Below are 27,997 nucleotides of genomic sequence, written 5' to 3'. Positions count from 1 at the left end.
ACTTGACTTGACTTATTATAGGACTTGACTTGACATAGCCTGTGACTTGACTTGCCCAAGACAAAAAAGACTTGGGACTTACTTGGGACTTGAAGGTTAAGACTTGAGACTTACTTGAGACTTGCACATGTGTGACTTGGTCCCACCTCTGTTATCAGTGCAGCTAAATTCAGCAGCACAGTCACACAAAATGAAAGATATTCCCATGTTTAAGACATCAAAGCATGGATGACTAGAAACGTCCTGGTCTTATTTCGTAATATGACTGAAATGCTGATTTGGAGAAAATATAAGTTCACTAATTTGATCTTCATGCCTAATTGTTCTGGGAATCCAAAATATACACTTAGACCTTTGTACCGTATGGCTACTTTAGTATTGTGTAGCTACCTGGATGCCTCTTTGTCTATTTCTTAACAAGTGAAAATAACTTGAATATAGACAAATTGAACAATGGTGCTTGAAAGTTTGCGAACCCTTTAGAATTTGATATTTCTGCATAAATATGACCTAAAACATAATCAGATTTTCACACAATTCCTAAAAGTAGATAAAGAGAACCCAGTTAAACAAATGAGACAAAAATATTATACTTGGTCATTTATTTATTGAAGAAAATGATCCAATATTACATCTGAGTGGCAAAAGTATGTGAACCTTTGCTTTCAGTATCTAGTGTGACCCCCTTGTGCAGCAATAACTGGAACTAAACGTTTCCGATAACTGTTGATCAGTCCTGCACACCGGCTTGGAGGAATTTTAGCCCATTCCTCCATACAGAACACCTTCAACTCTGGGATGTTGGTGGGTTTCCTAACATGAACTGCTCGCTTCAGGTCGTTCTACAACATTTTGATTGGATTAAGGTCAGGACTTTGACTTGGCCATTCCTAAACATTAACTTTATTCTTCTTTAACCATTCTTTGGTAAAACGACTTGTGAGCTTAGGGTCGTCTTGCTGCATAACCCACCTTCTCTTGAGATTCAGTTCATGGACAGATGTCCTGACATTTTCCTTTAGAATTCGCTGGTATAATTCAGAATTCATTGTTCCATCAGTGATGGCAAGCAAAACAGGCCCAAACCATGATACTACCACCACCATGTTTCACAGATGGGATAAGGTTCTTATGCTGGAATGCAGTGCTTTCCTTTCTCCAAACATAACGCTTCTTATTTAAACCAAAAAGTTCTATTTTGGTCTCATCCATCCACAAAACATTTTTTCAATAGCCTTCTGGCTTGTCCATGTGATCTTTAGCAAACTGCAGACGAGCAGCAATGTTCTTTTTGGAGAGCAGTGGCTTTCTCCTTGCAACCCTGCCATGCACACCATTGTTGTTCAGTGTTCTCCTGATGGTGGACTCATGAACCTTTAACATTAGCCAATGTGAGAGAGGCCTTCAGTTGCTTTGAAGTTACTCTGGGGTCCTTTGTGACCTCGCCGACTATTACATGCCTTGCTCTTGGAGTGATCTTTGTTGGTCGACCACTCCAGGGGAGGGTAACAATGGTCTTGAATTTCCTCCATTTGTACACAATCTGTCTGACTGTGGATTGGTGGAGTCCAAACTCTTTAGAGATGGTTTTGTAACCTTTTCCAGCCTGATAAGCATCAACAACGCTTTTTCTGAGTTCTGAGGTCCTCAGAAATCTCCTTTGTTTGTGCCATGATACACTTCCACAAACATGTGTTGTGAAGATCAGACTTTGATAGATCCCTGTTCTTTAAATAAAACAGGGTGCCCAATCACACCTGATTGTCATCCCATTGATTGAAAACACCTGACTCTAATTTCACCTTCAAATTAACTGCTAATCCTAGAGGTTCACATACTTTTGCCACTCACAGATATGAAATATTGGATCATTTTCCTCAATAAATAAATGACCAAGTATAATATTTTTGTCTCATTTGTTTAACTGGGTTCTCCTTATCTACTTTTAGGACTTGTGTGAAAATCTGATGATGTTTTAGGCCATCTTTATGCAGAAATATCAAATTCTAAAGGGTTCACAAACTTCACTTATATTAATAAACACTTACGTCTGTCTCCCAACCATCTCTGACAGAATACTTCGCACTCCCTGACAAAGAGAATGCACATTTACCTGTTCATACGGAACCCTCCCAAAGGGATCAATAAAGTTTTATCTAATCGAATCTAATCTAATGTTCAGGAACAAACTCATGTTAATGGAGCTGAAACAGCCACTGTCAAATCGTGCGGTTGGTGTCTTGTTCTCGGACTCGACTTGGATCAATAGTGGGCTCGACTCGAAATTTTGTTTTAATGACTTGGACTTGACCACTGGGGACTTGAAACTGGACTCGGACTCAAGGTTTAGTGACTCGACTACAACACTGCTGTCATAAAATGTATAATTTCTAACTGTGATAAATCTTGTTGTTAATTAGTGTTTAATTATAAAACATTTTAAAAATGTTGATAAATCCTTCATACCTTTATGATCTTGGTACGGAATGCTTGCTCGCGTTTCACCTCCATGGCATGTTGTTTCTTCTGAGCATTCAACCGCCTCTCCAGGAACTCCTTCTGCCTGGTGTGCTCTAACATGATCTCAGTATCGATTGTTTGTGTCACCTAGCGCAGTCAATACATTCAGTCAGGTACAAGTATACTGGAATGTGAACTCTGTGTGTGTGTGTGTGTGTGTGTGTGTGTGTGTGTGTGTGTGTGTGTGTGTGTAAACTTACATCTGCTTTATGAATGTAACATTTGTGGAGATTCACAAAGTAATCTTTCAGCATCTTCGGCTCATGGAGAAAGCTGGAGCCCTTTTGGATGTCGGTCTTCATTCTTTCCACTAGAGTCTTCACATTTCTGACCTGAAGAAACAAAGACATTGCAAACAATGGCACTGGTGATTAAATTGAGGTACCCATTATCCATATCTCTAATAATATGAGTAATATAACTAAATGCGGAATCCTGGCTCTGGAATAGCACAATAAAATAGGAACTGTTTTACAAGATAACTTGGAATTAAAATACTTAATTTTCTGCTCTTCTGGACTAGTTTGCAAGTCCAATATATTTGCCTTTGGTTGCATGTATTACTTTTCAAACTTTCTCTGTGAGGCATTGTTAATTTCCCCACCAAGCAATGAGCATCACTCACCACATATTACAAACATCCCTGAAAGCATCCTAAGAACTCTAAGAAATGACCTAATAAATTCTGATTCATCATGAGCAGAGCATATTGTGGTAAAACAAACCTTGGTCCTCTCATTGGCCAAGTCTTTATCCTTCATTATCAGCCTCCGCTTCAGGTCCTCAACGATTGCCTTGTTCTTTCCGTTGCTCCTCACCAACTCAGCCCCGAGCTAAAATAAAAACAAAAATTTATGATCAGCTAGTCAAATATAATAATAATAATAATAATAATAATAAACTGTTAAACTCCTTACCTCTTTGATGATTGTTTTTTTCTCTTCAACCTCTTTCTGCAGTTTCTCACAATCATTTCGTTGAACAATTTTCTTCAAATTATTACGTTCTAGCCTCAGGTGTTTCAACTGCTTTTGCAGTAAGGCATGTTCCTCATCATATTCACGTTTGCACTTTTTATGCTCTTTTTGCAATATTGAGATTGTTTTTTTCTGCAGAGACAGAACAGACCCCTTTTTAATTACTGTACAAGGTCAAAGACTTGTTTTTAAGAAAAAGTTCTCGTTTCTACAATGAAGTGAGTGAATAATTGAATGTTTGCCAAAAAGTACTTGGAACATTAGTATGAGTCTCACATGCATCCATATGTTCTTTTCTTTCTCCTCGCTTTCCTTCATCAGTTCCTTTATTTTGTTTCCCGCATCCTTATATTGGCCCTGCATGCTCTTCAGGTCCTCCTTTAGCTTACGGATGGTCAGGTCCTGATCCAGTAACTCTCTTTTCAATCTACTGAACTGTGACAGCTTCAAACAAACATGAATATATTAATTACACTGTGGTCGTGTGTCAAATCACACCATGATTGAAAATGGCCATGTTGATATGGATTTTAAAATGTCGCAGGTGTGTATTACACACTTCTACATATAGCAGGTGGAAGGACATAGCTGTTTTTCTATTTTTGGTCACTTGTTTGCTGTTTTTTCAAATGCAGCTGGTTTAAAAAGCTACACTGATTTCAAAGAGGCCTTTTACAGCCCTAGGTGTACTACACACTGCACTACTACCCTAGCCTGGGCCTGCCCATCCTAAGCGTGACGCAACACGAGGGCCTGTTGCGAGCTTATGGCCCTTTTCCACTACCCTTTTTCAGCTCACTTCAGCCTGACACGGCTCACATTTCGACTACCTCAGAGCAGCACGACTCAGCTCGCTTCAGCCCTGCTTAGCACCCAAAACTCGCACGGTTTTGGAGTAGGGCTGAAGCGAGCCAAACCGAGCCGAGTGGGGCTAGGGGCATGAGGAGACACTCCCCTGTGCACTGATTGGTGAGGAGGAGTGTCCTCACACGCCCACACACGCCCTGCGAGCACGCTGTGATCTGTAAACACCGTAAACCCGGAAGAATAATAATTACGAATTACGAGAATTTCTGAAGCCTTATGCGCCTCGCCTCATCTATACGCTCTTGCCAGTATCTGTTGGCGTTGTCGGTGACAACAAGCCACAGCACCAAGACCAGCAACACTAACGACTCCATGTCCTCCATGTTTATTGTTTACTATCCGGGTCGTGAGACTACCGCTTAAAAGATCACTGATGTCACTGTTTGCGCCACCTAACGACATCACGTGACGTCCACCCACTTTCGCTAACTCCACCCAATGTGTCCACCCACTTCCAGCCAGCACGGTTCAGCGCGGCTGTAGTCGAAATGCAACTCCAACAGCCCCACTCAGCTTGACTCAGCCCAACTCAGCACGGCACGGCTCAGCCCAACTCAGCCACGTTGGTAGTGGAAAAGCGGCATTAGTCTGGCCAGGCAAGCTATCGACAGCTCTTCCAAGCTCCCGAAAAATCGGGAACCAATCAACTTTGAGCATCTCCAACGGCCCTGGGTAGAGGCGTGTTCAAGGCACTGACGTAGTAGAACTGCGACCGGAAGCCATAGATTGTTTACAGGATCTATGCCGGAAGCGCTTCATTCACACTTCCGCATCTATTACGCATAGATGCTGTATTGAAAGCATTCAACGGGAAGTTCTCATTGAAAACGGAGCAAAGAGCAGCCCTGGAGGTATTTATTGAAAGGAAGGACGTTTTCGCCTTGCTCCCGACCGGCTTCGGTAAGAGTTTAATCTACCAGTTAGCCCCGTCGCGTCGCATACGTCAGAGGAAAGAGTGATGTGATTGGTTTAAGCTTCGTCACAGCCTTTTCTGGCTTCGACCAGTAGCAAACTGAGGCATTTCAGGGAGGCGGGTCAACCACGGGCTCTGGGAAACGGTTGGGCTTAATATCTTGGCCAGACCAATAGCTTGGAGAGCTTTGAAGTCGCGTTAGCCAGGCTACTACTACCCTGGAAATTATGGATGCAAAATAATCCACAGCCAGAAGCATATTTACCTGGTATTACCAATTTGTTCCCTATTCTAACGCACTTCAAATCAGTTTTAAATTATGTGTGTTGGGGGGTCCGGATGAAGGCTCAGAGAGGCCGAAAATGCGTAGGTGCAGTTTTAATGTTTTAAAATTTTTTGAACCCTCTAAAATAAAGGCTTTTTAAAAGCAACCATGTGAGTGCCTTGGCTCCTCTTTTCTATTTTTGACAATGCATGACTTGTTTTGCCAAAGTGCACCTATGGATTAAATATTTTTGTAAGGCACCAGTGCAGCGCACAACACTTTGTTTTTTGGTTTTAAATTACATTGTATATACATACATTGCAACATAATATTATACATACAGGCAGGGGTGGAGCTAAAGGGGGCAGGCGGGGCCATTGCCCCATGGGCCTTGGGCCCTCCCCTAGCCGTACAGGGCCCCACCCTTTGACATTCAGGCCCTCCCAATAAATGTGCCTTATGCGATTTCATTGGAAATTCCTTGAAACCTACAAGTTTTCACGTGATTACAGACTAGTTGACCTATATATATATCTCTCATTTTTGCTACACATTCTTATCATGGTTAAAAAAAATAAATAAAACCCCTGTGAAATACCTAAACAAACTTAAAATATAATAAATTGTAATGTTTTCAAGCTAAACTAAGCTGTTCCTTTTGTATTTGATTGTTTTTCGTTTGAGGAATTTGCAAAAAATAACTACAATGCATGATGGGTAAGATCTAAAGGCTGCCTAACGTCCTCATCCGTCTGACAACATACAACACGACTAGGAAGGTGCATGCCTGGTTGCGGTTGTTGGTTGTCTACTAGAAACGAATTCAGCATGTTTAAAAGTAAAAGTGAGGCACAAAAGAGGAAGGAAAAGAAAAATAAAGAGGAGGCAGGAACGCAATGGGTCGAGAGACTCTGTGGATTGGCCATTTTATCAATTGAGAATGAGTGAGCAAGAGCACTTAACATCCCTCAAATATTCGATGACTTTGCGGAGCGCAAGGAGCGTCGAATGCCTTTTTAATGACGAACGCAGGTTTCCGTGTTGGCTTTGTAGTTGAAGACGTGCTTACGCAATGAGGGTGTATCATTCATGATTGCTGGATTTTTTTGTTGTTTAGTGTCTATTTAGAACATAATAAAAATGAATGGAAAATACAGGCTATGTAGGCCTATAAAAATAAAATAAAATAATAATAATTAAAAAAAAAAAACTTTAAGCAAGTTCTGTTCTAATATAGCCTGATTATATGCCGCAAGCCTTCTGTTTATTTGCAATTTCGCCATGGCTAGGTCCAAAGGCTACGTTCTTAAAAACTGCTTTTTGTTAGATATAGCCTGAGTAGGCCTATATGCCGCAAGCCTTCTAATTTGTTTGTCTGCAATTTCGCCATGGGGGAAGGGCCTGATTGGTGTTTTGCCCCGGGGCCTTGTGGCCGTTATTCCGCCACTGCATACAGGACACTTTTTCAGTGGAATAAAACCATGTTCTATTCCCTTCTAGTGGGTTTCATTCATTTGGTTTGATAGCATGCAATACTGTTAGCATATCTCTTATCCTACGTGTATTACATCACTCTACCCAATGGAGAACAAGCACTGAATATGGTTTATGATACTGCATGGTTGTCAATGCAACATGACGTCACATGTCGGAGATGTAAAACTTCCGCACTAGCGAGCGACTGGGACAATTTGTAAACAAATATGGCCACCAGGTTTGCTTTGTGAAATACGGAAGATTTTGAGAGAATTTTGAAACAGAAAGGCGTGAAAGTAATGTATAATAATAATATTATTGGCTGGCTTTTTTTTCGTAGTATATCATATGTATTCCATTCAGCTAGCATGATATTGTACTCGTCTTCGACTTGTTCAATATCATCCTAGCTGAATGGAATATATCTGATATACCACTCAACACCAGCCAGTATTATTGAAATATTTTTAATTGTTACAGATTGTACAATATTATTTTCATATTCCTTCACAGCTAATATGAACAAATCTCAAACCACACACACCTGCCTCTCCACGAGTCTCATTTCATATTTAAGTTTGCTGCTGGTCTCCTTCTCCATCTGGAGGTCCCGTTCATATCTGAAGCAGAGTTCATCAAGCTCAGACTCTATATTCTTCTTCATCATCATCTGAGCCTCCTCAGACACCTTCACCTCCTGCTGTAACTTGGCCTGTTGCTGTAGAGTGAGGATGGAGAAGATGATACACACTCTAAATCGTACTGTAATCCCAAGATTTAGTTGAAAATGGATCCCTGTTCCCAATAGAGTGGATTTTATGGGGGGGGGGACTAGTCTGTACATGCAAAAAGTTTATCAGAGTCAAATAGTAAGCTTTTGGGGGACAATGATGTCAACTAAATCTTAAATATTAATGGTTACTCTGCTTCAGCTTCTCTTAATCTAGGCACCCTATCTAGTGCACGGTGTCAAACTTGACAAAAAAAAAGCTAATACCAGGAAAACTAGTAAGAATACCAGGGAAAGGAATGAAGGGGACTGGAACTGGAAAACAAGGTGAAAGATTTAGAACAGACACATCCAGGACAATAAGCAAACAAGAAACAAATGACAAAACAAGACACAGATTTAGTTAACTAGATACAAATAACTATAATGATCAGAGGCGTAGTGTGGAGAAGAACCAGATCAATCTGTCTTCGTTACCTCCTGTAGCTTGGCGTCATAGGCCCGTTTCATCTCCTCCATGGCACAGAGATGGCTTTCATTCTGCTGCTGTAGTTTTTCTTCATAGTCCTTCTGCATTGCCTTCATTTTCTGATCCAGTTCATACTGCTTTTCATATACCTTATTAATCATAATCTCATGTTCCAGTTCTGGGCAACAAAATTAGACATGGTTTTAAAATTGTGTACTATTGTAGTGCATTAATCAGTTTAGTACAAGGAATAGTCTAGACATTTCAACAAAAACATATGTTTGCTGTTCATTAAAACTTAAACTGAACCTTAAAACCCAAGTTCTGTGTTCAAGTACTGTATAAGCATATGTAGTGAGTGTATTTACTTTCATTCTCCAGCTCTTTAGTGTGTTTTTCTGCTAACTGGGTAACCGTCTTCTGGTTAAAGGCCTTCAGATTCTCGTTCTCAGCAGCCAACACCTACAGTGAGATACACATGGATTTTGTTGGATGATTCATATGTAATGTTACTTTGTACTCATTTGATACCTGTTACTCAGGAATACATTAAAATGAGAGACAAATCAACAAAAAGCAATCCTCCTATGAAACTGAATTATGCTATTCTAGTCTCACTAACGAGGCCTTCTAGCTAAATTATCAGCCAGCAAGCTCAAGTTCTGACCTGAATTTGGCCTTTCAGAATCTCAATCTGCTGCATGGAGTTCAACATTATGTGATCAATCTTCTTGCTGTAGTTCATGTGCTCCCGATTTAGTTTGTACTCCTGCTCCAACTCCAGCCTGTTCACCTGGTTGGTAGCCTCTTGTAAAATCTCTTCCTAGAGGTTTAACACAGATAAATGTCAGAGGCTGGACATCAGAGCAAAGGCTCAGGATGACATTTTGAGTGTTTTATCCTGAAACTGTGTCACTATAAAATGTTGATTTAATTTTGAGTGTAGTAGGGACAATAGTATTAGACTGTACTGTTGCAAGACAAATCATCACAGGGATACATTAATGCACTCAGGCTAATAGGGCATAGTTTCTATAGAAACTGTTCACAAGCTAAAACCAATTTATTATTGGGAGGAAACCCACAGGGAGAACATGCAAAACTCCACACAGATAGTCACCTGGCCTCAGGGCAGAATCTCCCTGTGTCTGAAATTCAGATCAGATCTAGTGACAGATCAGATCAGATCTATAGTGGACGATAATAGTGAGTTCGCCATTTTGTAGTGCTGTCCGAATGTATAGTGAGAATTATTACACCCTATATAGTGGACTCAGTGTCCCACAGTGCACTGTGAAAAGATATTGCGGTTGTGCTGAAAGAAAAACTGTTTCATCAGGACTGTTAAGTAGTTTACCAGGGCTCGACATTAACGCTTGTCCGCTTGTCCGGGACAAGTGATACTTTATGTCAGACAAGTTCATCGTCTCAGTTACTTGTCCGATCGGACAAGTGTCAAAATACAGTACGGCGATATTCGGGTTACATATCAAATTTATCAGTTTATTCACATGATTTCCGAAGCATCTCACTCGACATATTGTTTTGATGAATCTACGGATGTTTCTATTCGGAAAGAACGATGTGCGCATGCGTAATATTCCACTTGCGAAACCGGCCAATACCGCTTCGTGTATTTGAGCTGAAAAGTAAACGGTCATTTATGATTGGTTTTAATCGTGTCATACACGTGGATTTGTTGACATTTCTGTTGGCGGGATCATTATTCAACTGTATATTTACGTTGAGTATGTGGCAATTTCCAAATCTTTGAATTGTTGTTGATGGTGTTCATTATATAGCCGAGGGTGTGCTGGGCTTGGAATGTGCACCTGCATGCGTGTGGATTGACAGGGAGTGAGGTAGGAGTGGGGAAAGTTATCTAGGAAATACCAAGCTGTCAAATGGCTGCTAATTAGGTTACTATATAATTAACCAATTAGTAATGGGAGTTTAGGGATTTGAAACATAGGGCTCTATAATTTAGATATAATTATGGATTATTTGAAATTATTAATTATCTTTTTTTTTACCATTAAATACCATACAGGAGCGACACTGAATAATTAGACAACAACAATTAATCAGTGGAGGATATTCAAAGTTAATAATTTAAAAATGAAAAAATATATAAATTTAATTTTAATATATATAATTTTAATATATATAATTTTAATTTTCTATATTTTTGAACTTTTGCCTCAGTATATCAAGTATTGATTACTTTTGATTCATAGATATTATGCATATCTTGTGAATTCGGAAACAAATGCAATAAAGATTGTTGGGTTACAAATAGTTTGTGTTTTTTTTTTCTCAAATATTTCTTCGGACAAGTCAACTTCACATTCGGACAAGTAAATTTCCTTTCAACTTGCCCGACAGGACAAGTGGTTTCAAAAGTTAATGTAGAGCCCTGTTTACATTGAGTATAGCAGTAGTTTATTTTTCCTTGACAATGGGCATGAGACAAATTTATAAGTTCTGGCGCAAAAATGGCAATAATATTGTAGTGTGTTGGGGTGAATGGACGGAGGAAGAAACACATTATAAACGGACATTCAAGTACAAGAAGTGTTGCCAGGCAAAACAAACCTCGCCTGGTAGCACGTAGGATGAATATGAAGGAAGGTATCGTGAAAAAAATAGGTACCCAATGGGTACATGTAGCTACTGCTTATAAGTAAAATTGTTTTCTGATACCATGTCAGGCGACACAGTGGCGTAGTGGTTAGCACTGTCGCCTCACAGTAAGAAGGTCCTGGGTTTGAGCCCAACGGCCGGCGAGGGCCTTTCTGTGTGGAGTTTGCATGTTCTCCCCGTGTCTGCATGGGTTTCCTCCGGGTGCTCCAGTTTCCCCCACACTCCAAAGACATGCAAGTTAGGCTAATTGGTGGCTCTAAATTGACCGTAGGTGTGAGTGTGAATGGTTGTTTGTCTCTGTGTCAACCTGTGAAGGAAATTTAGTGAATGAACATTCCTATTCTCTGTGTTTCTGTGTGTTGAGCTCAAGTGGCCTAGTGTACTGAGAAGAGTTGTTTTTCCACATGCTGTACTCGCCTTTCTGTGGCCTTGGCTGGTGATAAGCAGGGTGTCTGAGTTCCTGTACATCCCAGAGCATGCCAGGTGCACGCTTTAACAAAGCTTCATAGAAAATCTCGAGCCAATCACATGAAGACGCGAGCAGTAAGCGAATGCCTTTAGAGTATAATAGATAACAGCCACTAAAACACAACTCAGAGTGCGCGTACTCTCGGCATCACTGAAGTGGTGTCTTCTCTTCTTCTTCTTCTCCTCTTTCCTTTCCTGTTTTATATCTCTGTTTTATATGATCTACTATAATAAATAACTGAAAAGACAACTGCTAAGCATTCTGAAGTGTTTATTAGAAGTTTCCATTACAATTTGGCGTCCCTGGGTGGGCCCTACGTGTCTGATCCTCAGACGACAGGACACTCCCAAGGCTACGGTGCGGAGCTGAGAACTCGGACAAAAGACCAGACCGTCAGGGCTCACCGAACCAGTAAGTGATAACTTTGCATTCTTGTGTAAAGAAATTAGTGGAAACAGTATTTAAAGACTGATATAAGAGATGGACAGAGATTTGTCCTAGTCAATGAAGACTGATTGATATAAGAGATGGACAGAAGTTTGTCCGAGCCCAGGAGGACTGCTAAGCTGTGGTGCCATCAATATGTTTGCAGAAACAGATAAAACACAATTTTGAGACAATAAACCACAAGTAGTTTATTGGGTTGTGTAAGAGAAAATCCGCCTAAGTGACGACTGGGTAACGGCTCACCTACTTGAGAGAGGGAAGTACGGGTGCGTGTTTCAACGGATTCACGTTCAGCGATTCATAACTGGGAAAGAATTGAATCTTGCTCCCTTTGTTCTGTGTGAACAACTGGCCCATCATAGGAACGGGATAGAGAGGTTCGATCACGAAGTCGCCAAGACACACCGGTGTGCATGCAAAATATTGATGAATTAACAGAGTACTGTCCTCCTCCAAATTCTGAAACAGAGAAATAGATTTTGTACACATGCGCGAGTTGTCTTTGAGGTTGTTGTGCTAAATGATACCTACTTTTAGCTTAAGGTAAATGTCAGATAAATTGTTTACTAATGAGAACATACCTAAAGGATTATTGTGTCGCATTTTTGGACATAGTCCAACCTATTCTTCTTGTGATCCTGATAAAGAAACTCAGCCATTGTTGTCACAACCTATTGATATAACAGTGTACAATGGGGAACAGAAAAGGTAAGATAGGGAAAGAAAAGAAAAAAAGCAAGTAAGCCTGAGGCTACATGTGCTATAATTAGAATTGGGTGTTCCTATGACAGCCCAAACATCCAGTTTATGAAAACCTTGTATGGCGGGGATTGTTTGGCACAGTTTAACATATGGGTAAAAGACTTACGATTCCCTGAGAAGGGCAGTTTTAGTCCCAGGCAGATAGGACAGTTAGAAGAAAAGTTGAAACGGAAGGAAAAAGAAGAGTCTGCAGATAATGTTAAGTTCTTAGAGGACTGGTGGGCATTTTCTGCATGGAAAGAAGAAACACTTAAGAGAGAGTACAAAAGAGAGAAATGACAGGCAGGACTCTCACCCTCTTCTCAGTGTTTGAAATTTCAGATGGACCCTGACCTGGAGTCTGCCCCGACACACACTACCTCTTCAGCAAGGCGGAGCATCACTCCTACAAGTGCTTCACCCACAGAAAGGAGAAGTCAAGACAAAGAAAAAAAACTGAGCCTCTGGAATCTCTCCCAGCCTACCAGCCGCCTCCAGCATCAGCGCCTCTCCTCACTTCTCCGTCACACATGAGATCCAGTCTTGCATATGGCGACGGAAGAGACACCATCCTGGACCTGACCACATGCTCACCAGTGGGACCACAAGGCCGTAACCTAAAGTCTGAAGTCCTTCATCTTCCAATGGTGGAAGTGGCTGGAGCTGATGGCATGCTTCTAGTCCACAGACCCTGGACGACAGCCGACATCAAGGGAAGCATGGCTTCTATTCCCAATGTGAGAGAGGTAGGAGGAAAGAGATTTGGTAACAAACTGTTGATATTTTGCAGAGAATTCCGGCCGACCACCCATGAACTTCGCCGCCTACTCATGACCAAGATGGGTATAGATTGGAGCAAGGTTTCCAGAGAGTGGCCAGAAGCCGACCAGTGGATGGCAATAGTGAGTATAGAAATACCCTCACTGCTCTCTGTACTCGTCTGATCGAAGCTTTTCCCTTGAACATAGACATGACTAAGATCAGTATGTGTAAGCAAGAAGATGGTGAAGTGGTGTCAGCGTTTCTCGCTCGTCTCACTGCCGCGCACGAGAAACACAGTGGCCTGACCAGGCCCGTGACCCTGGCTGCAGTGGAGGGAACTCCTGAGCCTCACCAAGATCGAACAGTACGCTGTGCATGCAGAAAGGCTGCTGAAAGAGAAGGAGAAGATAAAGTCAACAAAAGAGACCAAGACCTACACGTTGCCACTCTCACTCTTCTCCAGACTGCTCAGCCTGGACCTAGAGGAAGAGGTCGAGGTAGGGGCCGAGGCAGGATGACCTGGGGTGACCCGTCATGGATAAAAGGCGCAACCTGCTACAACTGCAATCAGAAGGGACACATTGCTCAAGATTGTCTCCACAGTAGCAAACAGAGGCCCCGTGAGGAGTACAGCAAAGCAGACTGAGGGGCAGACTCTGGGAATGGGCCCCGCACAGAGAACAGGGGAGGTAACACACACACACACCTGATGATACACATACATATAGACAGGAACATTCACATAACGTGAAACACATCAGTAGCAGCACCTGCATGCAACAGCAAGACTACACAGAAATGCCCGATACACCAGTCCAAATAGATACACCTGAAGTTGCATTAAGTTTGTTAAAATACACAACTACTCCCTTCTCTAATCTCCCTTGTATGCCCCTCACTGTATGTGGGCATGTGTTGACTTCTTAGTCGATTCTGGAGTGGCACACTCAGTCATACAACATGGGGCACTTCCAGTAGACCCACCACTCAGCTCAAATTCTATTCAGACGATGGGCATCTCAGGAGGACCTGTAACCGAAACTTTCTCAGTCAACCTCCCGTGTAAAAGCGAGGGGGGAATAGTTACGTCCCACTCATTCCTCATCTCACATACATGTCCAGTAGATTTGTTAGCACGCAATTTAATGTGCAAATTAGGAGTAAATCTCACGTCCACTTCAGATGGACTAACTATTGAAGTAAGTGAAATGTGCAGTGTGCAGTATGGTCTTGGAAGCCCCCTGGACGTGTATGTCTGGTGGCTCTGCTCAGATCAACTCACACAAACTCCCAAACACCTTGTACAGCTCGCACACTTGAACACCTCGTCAGTTGACACAGATTATATGAAAGAGGAAGATTTGCATTGCACAGCACATGTTCACCAAGGGCAAGATGTAGAGTTTGAAAAGACTTGATTTGCAGACCCCCATGCACGTGAAAGATTGACCCTCAAAACTACGTATTAGTCTAAACATTATTGCGCTGTGCAGGTCCATTTTACTCGTCTGAACAACTGCATCAATGTTCATTGCAGTGTTCTCAAATATGTAATGCGCGGCCTCGTGTCAGAGGACTCTGAGGTCAGCTGCTGCCAGCATGATTTCTTTGACATCGTTAATTCTATACTCCGTGTCTCGTTAGCAAAGCCATGAGCCGCCCATTGGAAAGACGTGGGGAAATGGGTCAAGAAGTGCGCAGTCAATGGCAATGAGTGGTCCCAAACAGAGGACCCTAGTGTGTTGTTTTGCCAAAAGCTTGGGGTCTACAGACGTCATGCTATGTGTGTGCATGTTAAGCGCAGCGTAATATTAGCCACTGATGACCAGGGTCCTGGGGAGCCCGGCCATAGTGGCCTGTTTGTCTCTGTTTCCACAGGCATAACTCCAGCAGAGGTGCACCCCAAATTGGCGGGAGTTCCAAATTCTGTTTGGGTGAAGGGTAAACATGATGTAGGCCTAATAAAGAATGCTTAACCAGTGGTGATCACCCCCAAATCAGATTTCAGGCCTAAACAGACCCAGTACCCACTTAAACCAGAAGCAATCGCAGATATAAGACCAGTCTTTGATTCGTTGCTGAAGGCAGGTGCAATTGTCCCTTGCCCGGACTCTCCAGTGCGCACTCCTATTTTTCCAGTTAAGAAGGCAAGAAAACCATCCCAGCCCGATGAGTGGAGGTTTGTCCAAGATCTGCAAGCAGTCAATGCTGCGGTTGTTCCGCGTGCGCCTGACGTCCCTAACCCATACACCATTTTGGGCCAGGTGCCCGCTGACAGTAAGTGGTTTTCAGTGGTGGACCTAGCAAATGCGTTCTTTTCTATTCCTCTACATAAAAATAGCCAGTACTGGTTTGCCTTTATGTATGATGGTCGTCCATACACTTTCACTCATTTCAGCGCTCGAATTAAGTGGTCTCGCAGTCTCGCCACGACAGTTATTTCCTCTGTGCGAGAGTTGTTCAGAAAGTCAGGTTGCCCCTGCTTGAAAAATCAAGTTGTGCGCAGGGCAACCTGACTTTCTGAACAACTCTCGCACGGAGGAAATAACTGTCGCGGCGAGACTGCGAGACCACTTAATTCGAGCGCTGCTCGTTTGTGCCAGGGTTACTGTGAGTCCCCAACCATATACAACCAGTGCCTCAGAGACAGCCTCGCTTCGTTAACCTTGTCACCAGGATCAGCTTTGCTGCAGTATGTTGACTATTTAATGATTTGTGCCCCAACTAAAGCTCAATGTGAAGATGACACCGTAACGCTACTGCGACACCTCGCTAAGGAGGGTCATAAGGCTAGCCTCACAAAATTACAGTTTGCAAAACAGAAGGTGCATTTCTTAGGGCATGACATCACAGGGGAGGGCAAAACGCTGTCTGCGGACAGAGTCTCAGCTATTCAGAAAATTACCAAGCCGATCACTGTGAAACAAGTTTTGTCATTTTGGGGTATGTGTCCCTATTGCAGAGCATTCATTCCGAATTATTCCATCCTGGAAAGCCCAGTGAGAGAGCTCGTGCACGGTTCGTCCCTTGCCACTTTGTCACCTGTCATATGGACACCAGAGGCTGAAGAAGCATTCCTGGCCCTAAAGGGCACCTTGCAGACTACACCCACACTGGGATTACCTGACCCCAATAAACCATTTGTTCAAACTGTAGATGAAAGGAAGGGTTTCATGACCTCTGTTCTTTTGCAAAAGCACAAGGATAGATTGAGACCTGTAGCCTACTTCTCCAGCAAGCTGGATCCAGTGGCGGCTGGACTTCCTGTTTGCCTGCATGCAGTTGCTGCAGCTGAAAAGGCGGTAACTGCTTCCAGAAATATTGTGGGGTATTCTAACCTCACCCTTTTGGTCCCACATGCTGTCTCCCTGCTTCTGTTGGAGAAAAAGACATCACATTTGTCAGCACAGAGATGGTTGAAGTATAACACTGTCATACTTCATATGCCTAACATCATTGTGAAATGTTGTACTGTTCTGAATCCTGCCTCTCTTCTCCCTACAGAGGATGATGGAGAGCCACATGACTGTGTTGCTCTCACTAACGATTTTTGTTCCCCCAGGGCAGACTTAAAGAGCGACCCTTTAGGAAATCCAAACATGGTCCTCTATGTGGATGGTTCAGCCTCCAGAGACAGGAAAGAACAAAGTAGGTTTTGCCATAGTCTCAGATCACAAGGTCCTCAAGGCGTCGTGTCTGCCCTCAAACCTGTCAGCGCAGGCCGCAGAGCTCTGTGCCCTTATCGAGGCATGCAGATTGGCTGCAGGGCAATCTGTCAATATTTTTACGGACAGTAGGTACGCATTTGGTGTTATGCATGATTTCGGCACTATTTGGAAACACAGAAATTTTCTCACTAGCACAGGATCTCCCATTGCACATCATAAACTGGTCTCTGAGTTGTTGGATGCTGTTCTACTCCCTAGAGCCATTGCTGTGTGTAAGTGTGCTGCCCATACTAACAATACTGATCTTGTGTCTCAAGGGAATGCCAGGGCGGACGTGGCAGCTAGGTGTGCAGCCTCAGCTTCCAGTTCACCCTCTAACCTTGCTTTTCCTCAGGTTTCTACCCCCTGTTTACAGCTAGTGGACCTTCAGAGCACTGCCACCCAGGACGAGAGACAAGTCTGGAAACAGGCCAGCTGTATCTTTGCAAACTTAGTCTGGGTTTGTCCCTCGGGCCGTCCCTGTCTACCAAAACACATGTTCCCTTTCTATGCAAAATTGGCACACGGGCTCACCCATGTGTCAAAAGGGGGGATAGTAGCAGAAGTAACAAAGAGATGGTTCACAAAGGGGTTTTCAAATTATGCTGTGAAATTTTGCAAGCAATGCTTGATATGTGCACAACATAATGCAGGTCAAGGTATCAAACTAACTCAAGCAGCACACCCAATACCAGACAAACCGTTTGATCATCTCCAAATGGACTTCATTGAACTGACACCTAGTGAAGGGAAAAGGTATTGCCTGGTAATAGTTGACGTTTTCAAAATGGGTTGAAGTATTCCCCACAGCTACACAAGACTCAGAGGCAGTAGTCAAAGCACTCCTGAGAGATATAATTCCTAGGTGGGGTATACCTAGCAAAATCTCAAGTGACAATTGAACACCCTTTGTTAATGCAGCCCTAAAGAAAATAGGAGCATTCCTAGGGATAGACCTGAAACAACATTGTGCCTACCATCCTGCCAGTGCGGGAGCAGTAGAGAGGGAAAATGGGTCCCTTAAAAATAAACTAAGCAAAGCTTGTGCAGAAACAGGGCTAGGATGGACAAAGGTCCTCCCTGTAGTACTCACACAAATGAGGATGCAAACTAGACCTAAACATGGGTTAAGCCCATTTGAAATTCTGTTTGGATGAGTACCCAACATGGGGATAGGGCCAGCTCAAGGAACACTGCCGGACACCACACTGTGTGACGATGCAATGTTGAGTTACTGTGCAATGTTGTCCTCTGCTTTGAAATCTATCCACAAACAGGTAAAAGAAGCACTTCCCAAGCCCGCTGAGGGACCTCTGCACGATCTACAACTAGGGGATTGGATAGTGGTGAAGGACTTCCGACGAACCAAGTGGAACAAGCCACAGTGGAATGGCCCATTCCAGGTCCTGCTCGCAACCCCAACAGCAGTGAAGGTCATGGGCAGAGTGACGTGGATCCACGCTAGCCACTGCAGGAGGGTTCCTGAACTGGCTGAGCAGGAGGAAAAGGAAAGCCTAAGTGACCCAGACGCTGACTAAAGCTCGTGAGGAAGAAAGGCATCACTACATGGAACAGTGCGAGTATCACAATCACGCACACACCCGAGAATTAGTGGACACTAGGGCTGCACGATTATGGAAAAAATGATAAATCACGATTATCTTGATCAAAATTGTAATCGCGATTATTAATCACGATTATTCTTGATGTTAGGGAAATCACTTAAATTTTATTTCACTATATTCAAACAAACAATATGAACAGCTTTCAGTGCAGAATGAAAAGAGAAATTCTGATTTCCAAATGACAAATAAATGAAGTTTTATCCAAGAAATTACCAAAGGATGAAGGAACTGAAAACTCAATTGCAACAATTACATAGCATTATACTGAGGCCTACAAGTTTTTAGCTAGAAAGACCAGCCTATCAACATGCTCTGGCTTTAAACATGAGCGAAGGCAGGTCACAACATTGCCTCCAGTGCTAAATAGTCTGTTGTTCCGACATAGTTAGCTTTTCTCTCTCACCTCAATCTGCTACGCTCACGCTACTCTCTTTCTGCTCTCACGCTATCACCCCTTGAAGAAGATACCGCTGCACTGAAGCTCTGCGCACTTGGCCAGTGTTGCCAGATGCTGCTGACGTTTTCCAGCCCAAAATATGTTCAAAACCCGCCAAAATGCACTTAAAACCGAACAATCTGGCAACACTGCACTTGGCTTGCTTGCTTATTTAGGCGGAGTAATGAAACCTTACATGCATCGGTTCGCCCCCTAATGGTTTGGCGGAGTATTGGTCAAAAAGTGCTTGATCAGATATACAGCAGAGCTCGCATTTTAAATGGAAATAAATCGCGATTTTCATTTAATTTAATCGTGGCAGCCAAAATCGCGATTTTCGATTAAATTCGATTAATTGTGCAGCCCTACTGGACACTGAAAGGTGTAACCCATTAGGAGACGGGCTGTGGCTCCTTATCACGGACGAAGAGGTCAGGGTGACAGCTCTGGGAGGACAATCCCAGCGGACAAATCTGAATGACACCAACAAGGAGAAAGAAGTGTTAATTGAGTACACAGAACCCCAACCATAAGGTGAGACAAGTGGTAACCCGAGACTCAGGAGGAGAGGTAAGCGATTATCATTTAGAAGGTGCCCCACATGTCCGCTTTCCCACCTCGATCCAAACCACGTGGCGAGCAAGTTCCGCGGAACTGAGCGCGGCAGCACAGTTATGCTGTTGCACCCTCAATAGAGAAGAGTATTTCAGTATCTAGTCAGTAAACTGGTTTCAAAAGTCCCGAGTTTCTCCAAGCCCCGGTGAGGTGGGACGAGGGCTGATAAGGCATACCTGCCCTCTGAGCACCAATACGCGTCAAGAAGGGCAAGGGTTAACTCGGAGACCTAGTTAACATAAAATGAAGGGGGTATATCATTATAAGCTAGGTCCAGTCGTGGGCCTGAGCATCCTGATCCTGCTGGGGCTCACAGGAGGATTCGTGTGGTGCTCGATACAGGGAACCCAGACTGACACAGAGTCGAGACAAGGGAGACATCCAACTCATAATTTGTATTGGCAGTATGCTAATTTTACAGCTAAACAGGCTAACAGGTCAAATTGTCTAGTTTGCTCCACCCTGCCACACACCGTTACACAACCATTCATGTTTGAGACCGCCAACACAACTGATGAGGATACTGCGTAAGCATGGCAAGCCGTGATGGAAGCTGTCTGTGGTGATGTAAAAAAAGACTGGAATGTCACGTATCGAGGTGGGGGAGACAACCCAAGAGTAGAAATTAGCGTAAATGAACCAGGAAAGGGGATAAATTATACCTTATGTGCAGGCCGAAAGGGCGATCGAAATTCTACCCCCATGGGGAAGGTCAAGGAAGCTAGGTGTTCAACCGTTTGCACAGTGCAGGGTTCAGTCCCAAATCCAAACGTGACCTGCACGGGACGAAATGGCACTCTGTACAAGCAAGGCAGAAAAGCGACAACAGGAGGTAATTTAGGGCCAGGAGAGAATCTAACTCAGCTAGCGGGTCCAACCTTTTATTACCCAGGCTGGCAGTGGAAGTGTGGTCACCAACTTCCTCCCAGTAGATTGGAAAGGCACGTGCGCCCTGATCCAATTAGATGCCCACCTAATAATAGCAACCCCTGAGGTGAGTGGCAGATGGCGCAGAAGCGCCGATGATGATTTTCCTCCTCCAGAACATCAACTGCAACCCAAGGTGAAGAAATTCTTCCAAGCACTGTTTCCACAGTATGGGATAACACAACTCTGGAATGAACTTGAGGTGGTGCATTATAGACTGGCACAGTTAGTGAATTCAACCATAGAGGCCATGGAGGGCGTGAGAACTGAATTGACCGCACTCAGATTAATGACAACACAGAATTGCATGGCCCTTGACATCCTTTTGGCAAAGGAAGGTGGAGTGTGTGTCATGACAGGAGAACATTGTTGTACGTACATTCCTGAAAATGATGGGAATCATGGTAACATCACTGAGGCACCGAACAAGATGCGCAAGGTTGCTGAACAATTACGAACATGGAGGAGTCGAAGACAGCAGGTGGTGTTGGTTTAGTGGATGGAAGACTCTGATTCTATCCACCATACCAGTCCTGGGCTTAGTGATTGTGATGCTATGTTTGCTCCCTGTTTTCTGTCAATGTTGTTTGTCTGTGTTTCAGAGGCAGCTGACAAATATTGGTTACCAGATGGTGAAAACAGACTCAGACGACTTGCCTGACTGGCCTCCAAAACCCACGAAGACCACAACCCACCGTTCGATGACATCAGCACAGTTGACATGAAATTAGCCCTAACTTAAAACATTTTCATTTGTGGTTGTTTCTTGTTCTATTGTTTCCTGATCTATGTATATAGCTTGCTAGCGTTAACTTAAGATGTCTATGTCTTATAAAAACAGCCTTAGCATTATCCCTGTACACTCAATGACGTGTTAAGTCGACTCTCTCTGGGAACTCTTACCACTGACATTGTGTACATTTCTTTCTTTTAGCAATTATTATCCTGTAGGATAAAAAGGGGGGAAATGTGAGGGAAATTTTGTAAATGAACATTCCTATTCTGTATTTTTGTGTGTTGAGCTCAAGTGGCCTAGTGTACTGAGAAAAGTTGTTTTTCCAATGCTGTAACCGCCTTTCTGTGGCCTTGGTGGTGATAAGCAGGGTGCCTGAGTTTTCCCTAACTACGTATCCGCCTGCACATATCAGAGCATTCCAGGTGCACGCTTTAACAAAGCTTCATAGAAAATCTTGAGCCAATCACGTACAGACGCGAGCAGTAAGCAAATATCTTCAGAGTATAATAGATAACATTTCTAAGACACAACTCAGAGTGCACTCTCGACATCACCGGATGTGGTGTCTTCTTCTTCTTTTTCCCTTTTCTATTTTATATATATCTGGTTTATATGATCTACTATAATAACCGAAAAGACAATTGCTAAGCGTTCTGAAGTGTTTATTAGAAGTTTCCATTACACTTTATCTACTTTTAGGACTTGTGTAAAAATCTGATGATGTTTTAGGTCATATTTATGCAGAAATATAGAAAATTCTAAAGGGTTCGCAAACTTTCAAGCACCACTGTATATGAGGTAGTAGCCTCAAAAAAAATGATTTTGACCTTTTTGGTGACCTTGACCGGATGACCCTCAAAATGTTGGAGACCAATGCCCATCTATCCTGAAAGTTTCATGAAGACTGATCCAGCCATTTTCCCGTAATATCGTTAACAAAAAAACCTGACCGAAAACAATACCTCGCCCTGCTTACTCCGTAGCGGGCGAGGTAATTCAGAATAGTAAGAGAATAGAAAATAAGCCAAAATAGAATAAGACAGATAAAATACAAGAATAAAAAAGTTACAGTGCAAAGCAAGGAATTAATCAAAAGCCTCATTTGATTTAATATAAGGCAGTGTCAAAGAAGAAAGTATTCAGCCTTGATTTTAAAGACCCGAAAGATGCAACAGACACAAAGTACTTTGTAGTTATTAATGTGGGAAATGCACTCACAAAAATACATGCATGTATTATTATTTTGAAAACCCACCAGCCAACTGATCTGGCACATTTTAATTGTGCGACAGTAATGGCATAAATAACGGAATGGAGTAGTGTCCGAAAGTGGTTTTTTTTTTCTTTTCCATTTTACTAATGAGCTCACTATACAGTCCTCTATATAGAATTACCTGGAGAGTGAGTAGGGAGTCATGAATGAGCGAGTGATTTCGGACACAGCTTCTGTATCTGTGAATTAATTGCTACCCTTTGCACCAGTATGAAACATCATTCCATCATTTTCAACAATATATAGCTCACTGAATATTCAGTTACCTTTTCTTCCAGATATCTCTTAGAACAGAGGACATCCTCTGTAAAATTAATTCTTTTCTCCATACACAACTTGTATCCCATATTGTTAATGATTATCCAGATAAGGAGGGAGCCGTCCTCTGAGGCAGTCAGCAGATAATGATCACCAGGCGTGATGACCATCTGCATACACAATAAAAAAAAAAATGGTGACTTGGAAAAGTTCATTAAAAGCAACAAGAACAGATATAACCATCATTAGCTAAATAAATCATTCAGTCAGGAAGAAGTGCACACAGCCAAAGAAATAGCAGACAAAACAGAACAATAGAACATACACGTACTTTGGTGATGGGACGAGAATGGGCCTGATACTCTGTCCACGTTTTCCCCTTTCGGAATGGGTACTGCATGACCCTAACAGTACCAGCAGAGGTTCCAACAAAGACGGCCTCGCCACAATGAGTCACGGAGATGGCTGTGTAGGGAACACCATCTGAGACCAATTCCCTTACGATCTAAATGCAAACAAATACAAATCAAATAAACCTTGTCATTCTGTCCACACACATATAGAGGGGAATATCATGTCTTCAAGATCACAGGGCTAAAAACAAGGTAAGAGCACACACTTAAATACACAGAAATTTCTATCAGTCAAGTTGACAATACTATGGTGGTAAGTTACCCTGTGAAACTTATAGCACATCTTTATTACTTTGTACTTCTGCAAAACATGTGGCTTTAAATTCCATCCATCCATATCTGTAGCCGCTTATCCTGTACAGGGAGTGAGTGACACTCCCTGTCCCAGCTGACTATGGGCGAGAGGCGGGGTACACCCTGGACAAGTCGCAGGGCTGACACATAGATACAAACAACCATTCACACTCACATTCATGCCTACGGTCAATTTAGAGCCACCAGTTAACCTAACCTGCATGTCTTTGGACTGTGGGGGAAACTGGAGCACCCAGGGGAAACCCATGCAGACACAGGGAGAACATGCAAACTCCACACAGAAAGGCCCTCGTCGGCCGCTGGGCTCGAACCCAGGGTCTTCTTGCTGTGAGGCGACAGTGCTAACCACTACACCACCGTGCCGCCCTGGCTTTAAAATATGAAGCTCAAATCTTGCAGTGGGTGTCTGGATTAAAGCCCTGGTTCATAATGTGTTGTGAAGTTGAGCTGTTGGGATTAGAACTTTGTACACAAATAATCATATGATGATTTTTTGGACTTACCTCTTCACCTTGGAACTCCTTCAGTTTGAAATCAGTGCTTACAGCGAGGATGTTCCCAGTTTTGGGTGAGAACATCACATCAGTGTAGATACATGATCTCTGTACGTTGTCTGACTCGCGGGTGCCGGTCAGAATGTCCCACTTGTATATGGCACCATCCATCCCACATGACACCAGACTACTGTCATCTTCACTCCACTTCACCGACAGCACCTGAAGGGTCCGAACAGGGTATATGTGTCATGGATAATTAAAATGCATTATGTGAAAATACAATATGAAAATACACATATAATATTTGTTTTGTATAATAGGATTCAGTGACTGACCCACACTTTTATATATAAACTCAAGGACACACCTTCTGCACCCAGACTGTAGTGAAATGTACTGACCTTCTTAACATGGCCCCGAAGGTCCACTTTTTTCTGTGTTCTGCTGTTGTAGATGTGAATCATGTTTGATTTGACGGCGGCGAACATGTTGCCATCGTGATTGAATGCACACTGTGGATACACACGTTTTATTTTGCTCACTGCTCAGAAATTGTATTTTCAAACATATTTTAATAATTTACATTTTCACAGGTTTATCTTTTTTTAAATTAAATTTGCTAAATTTTAGAATGCTTAATCGCCGTTTTTTCCCCCTTCAATTCACTTTCTAAGTATCCTAGAATTTCAGTAATGTAAATCTAAAGTAGTGTACAAATTGTTGAGCTGTAAATAGAGATTTCAGAGTTTTAGCAGGAACGTCAAACCTTTAACGTCCTGTATCTCAAAACAGCTCTTCACTGCATAACAGTGAGGCCACATCAGTGAGAACTCACCTCATTGCAGGTGCCTATGGTGAACTCCTGGACAATGCGGAATTTGTTCACCAACACGTGCATGAGGCAGAGCTTATTGAAGAAGCCAACCAGGATGGAGAGGCCATTTGGATGCAGTGACACACAGTATGGCTCTTCATCAAACTCCTGATACAGCTCCAGAGACCTGCAGAGGAGAAAAAAAAAACAAAAACACATGATATCAGTACAGTCAGAAAAGTGCCACAGTAAATCAGCACTGCGGACTGTGTTTCCCAAATGTGATATTTGAAAATATTATTATTATTTGAAAATATAATGATGGTTTTGGAATAGGCACACTGAGTACCAGTTAAACCAGGGGTCCTCAACCTTTTCTACTTCGAGGCCCATCTATTCATACTTGTAACGAGTCGGGGCCCATTAAAAGAGATCCCCAATTATTTTGGCTTATCTAGTCTATTAGAATCTAATAATCTACTGTGAAGTATATTAATGGGATGCAGCATCACTCCCCGTTACAGACGGGAGCCCAGGAATTAAATAAATGCAATACAAACAAACTGTTTTTAATTGTAGGTATTGTATTTAAAACTGTATGGATGTGCCAGAAGCTAACATAAATCATGCATGCAGGGGATTCTCAGTCAAAATGGATTAATGATCCAAAAGTAGAGTCTGGCTGATTAACACAAGAACTTATTCCCATGTTTGTGTTCAGCAAACAAGCAAGATATTAAAACCAAGATGTACACTCAAAAGAAGTGGATATAGAAACCACTCAATGGGATTAGATCCTTACACGCTAACAAAGAAAATTTTTTCCTGCGAGTTGGAAAATTATCCATCTGTTGATTTCCCCGACATCTCAAACTACCTGGTGCTGCAGACATCGTTCCACGGACACACAGATGAAAACCTGGAAGAGCATGGAGGTGTACAACTTTTTATATGCGACTGGGTTAAAGATCTGGGGATCAGGACACTACAAGGTTGTGGCAGCGGGGGCGTGGTCAAGCGTCGGTCTGTGACCGGAGAGCGGATTCAGGGAAGGTAAGTGGCAGAATCACTACACCTGATGTCAATTAACCTGTGTTTGTGTGTCTTCCCAGCGACCATGCCCGATATAAGGAGAGAGAGAGAGAGCAGAGGAAGAGAGCTCTCTCCCCAACCAGACGGCTGATGTGTGTGTGCGTGTGTCTGAGTGTCTGGGAGAGTGAAAAATGCTGAAAAGTGTTAATAAGAGTTTTTGGAAACTCAGTTCTGGCCTGCCGTACTTCTGTGCTCCGATCCCGGGTTTCAGCGCCACTGTAGAACTTTGCACGGGTGGGGGGAGCACAGAAGTACGGCAGGCCAGAACTGAGTTTCCAAAAACTCTTATTAACACTTTTCAGCATTTTTCACTCTCCCATTTTTCTCGCTCTCTTCCTCTGCTCTCTCTCTCCTTATATCGGGCGTGGTAGCTGGGAAGACACACAAACACAGGTTAATTGACATCAGGTGTAGTGATTCTGCCACTTACCTTCCCTGACTCCGCCCTCCGGTCACAGACCGACGCTTGACCACGCCCCCGCTGCCACAAAGGTAGACAGCAGTAGATAGATGTAAGTGCAGGAAGAGTGTTTATTAGCAGGCAGGACATTTAAGTCAAGTTTATTTGTATAGCGCTTTTAACAGACATTGTCGCAAAGCAGCTTTACAGAAAATTAAAGACTTTAAACATGAGCTAATTTTATCCCTAATGTATCCCCAATGAACAAGCCTGTGGCGATGGTGGCAAGGAAAAACTCCTTCAGACGACATGAAGAAACCTCGAGAGGAACCAGACTCAAAAGGGAACCCATCCTCATCTGGGTCATAACAGATAGCGTGATTACAGTATAAATAACTTGCTTCTATAACCGTGTCCTGTATAGTCACAAAGTATAACTGTGTAACAGGAAAATCATTATAGTTTTAACATGAAGTCTGTTTTGTTGAAGTTATAAACTGTTCATTGATGGAAACTTGAGTGCGAAACTGTTCACGACAACTGCAGTCCTAAAATTAGCAAGTTAACTGTAGTCCTCAGCCATACATGCATTACTGTAAGTGTCCAGAGCCATCTTCCAAGTTTTGGGGTTTTTTTTCCCCAAAAGCAAAACAGAAAGCAGAATATTTAAACAGTGTTATAAACATGGCAAGAAACAAACATGACAGTGATAATGATAATACTTCGCAAAGCCTCTGTGAAAACAGCTTCCGTATCTGTGTGTGCTGATTGCACTCAAATCAGTATCGGGTGTTCTCCATAACAACTGGGTCCCAAGTGTGTGCACAACGTGCTGCATGAGCGCACGTGGCCGCTCGAGCTGTGCCAGGCTCAAGCACGCAAAGGTGCAACAGTCAAGTGTTCACCTGCTGTGTGACTGCAACTTTTAGCTCGCGTGTATGTCGCCATCAAAATACCTCATTTTCATCGATAACCCATCGAAAAGCATCGCGAGCTGTAGTGTGACTGTAGCTTAATGAGGTGTATATGACATCGGATGCAACCCAGCAATGGTACCCTAAAAATTAAAAATTAACTTCAACTTGAAAAAAAATTTGCGGCCCACTAGATGGCCTATTTGCGGCCCATTGAGAAACACTGAGTTAACCAATGCCTGTTCAAAATACAAGGTATCTTGCATAGTTCCCAGAGACAGCATCAATACATCTTTACAACACCCTTACCTCTTACAACTACTTCGTATTTGGTATTTACATTACATTTTAGCAGTTACGAAAATTATTGCTGGCTTTTGTTAAGTGATCTTGAGCTTGAGAAATGGGCTATGTGAATAAAAACATGAATAGCTCCTACTTGCTCTTGTAGTTCCAAATGCGCACGGAGTTGTCCTTTGAGCAGGTGGCGAAGAGGGATTTGCTTGAGCAGACTGACAGATCGGTGATGCTCTCCGAGTGAAGAGAGTGAAACAGGAACTCGAAGTTGGCCTGCTTACTCTGGAAAAAGAAGCAATGGAGAAACATATCTCAGTCAGTCAGTCTTTTTTGAGTATAGCACAGTGTAAAAAATGGATAACTTTATTACTCTGTACTCATTACACCCCTTGCTGCTCT

At 42.8% G+C, this 27,997-nt stretch overlaps 1 protein-coding gene across 1 annotated transcript in view; it reads right to left on the bottom strand.

Moving 5' to 3' along the window:
* LOC132869289 (cilia- and flagella-associated protein 57-like) overlaps window positions 1-27,997 on the bottom strand; it is a 62,775-nt gene that overhangs the window by 8,351 nt on the left and 26,427 nt on the right. The window contains exons 10-24 of the mRNA XM_060902631.1: window positions 27,741-27,880; window positions 24,917-25,082; window positions 24,483-24,593; window positions 24,088-24,300; window positions 23,188-23,361; window positions 22,865-23,026; window positions 8,885-9,040; window positions 8,586-8,679; window positions 8,226-8,395; window positions 7,563-7,736; window positions 3,774-3,941; window positions 3,438-3,629; window positions 3,246-3,353; window positions 2,721-2,852; window positions 2,467-2,607 (exon numbers count right to left, since the gene is read on the bottom strand). Of these exons, the coding sequence (XP_060758614.1) occupies window positions 2,467-2,607; window positions 2,721-2,852; window positions 3,246-3,353; window positions 3,438-3,629; window positions 3,774-3,941; window positions 7,563-7,736; window positions 8,226-8,395; window positions 8,586-8,679; window positions 8,885-9,040; window positions 22,865-23,026; window positions 23,188-23,361; window positions 24,088-24,300; window positions 24,483-24,593; window positions 24,917-25,082; window positions 27,741-27,880 (2,301 nt within the window). The remainder of the gene's footprint in view (window positions 1-2,466; window positions 2,608-2,720; window positions 2,853-3,245; window positions 3,354-3,437; window positions 3,630-3,773; window positions 3,942-7,562; window positions 7,737-8,225; window positions 8,396-8,585; window positions 8,680-8,884; window positions 9,041-22,864; window positions 23,027-23,187; window positions 23,362-24,087; window positions 24,301-24,482; window positions 24,594-24,916; window positions 25,083-27,740; window positions 27,881-27,997) is intronic.

Source organism: Neoarius graeffei, chromosome 2, assembly GCF_027579695.1.
Source record: "Neoarius graeffei isolate fNeoGra1 chromosome 2, fNeoGra1.pri, whole genome shotgun sequence".
Classification (NCBI taxonomy): Eukaryota; Metazoa; Chordata; class Actinopteri; order Siluriformes; family Ariidae; genus Neoarius; species Neoarius graeffei.
The sequence above is the reverse complement of the archived record's forward strand: the minus strand, read 5'-3'. Positions and strand labels throughout refer to the sequence as shown.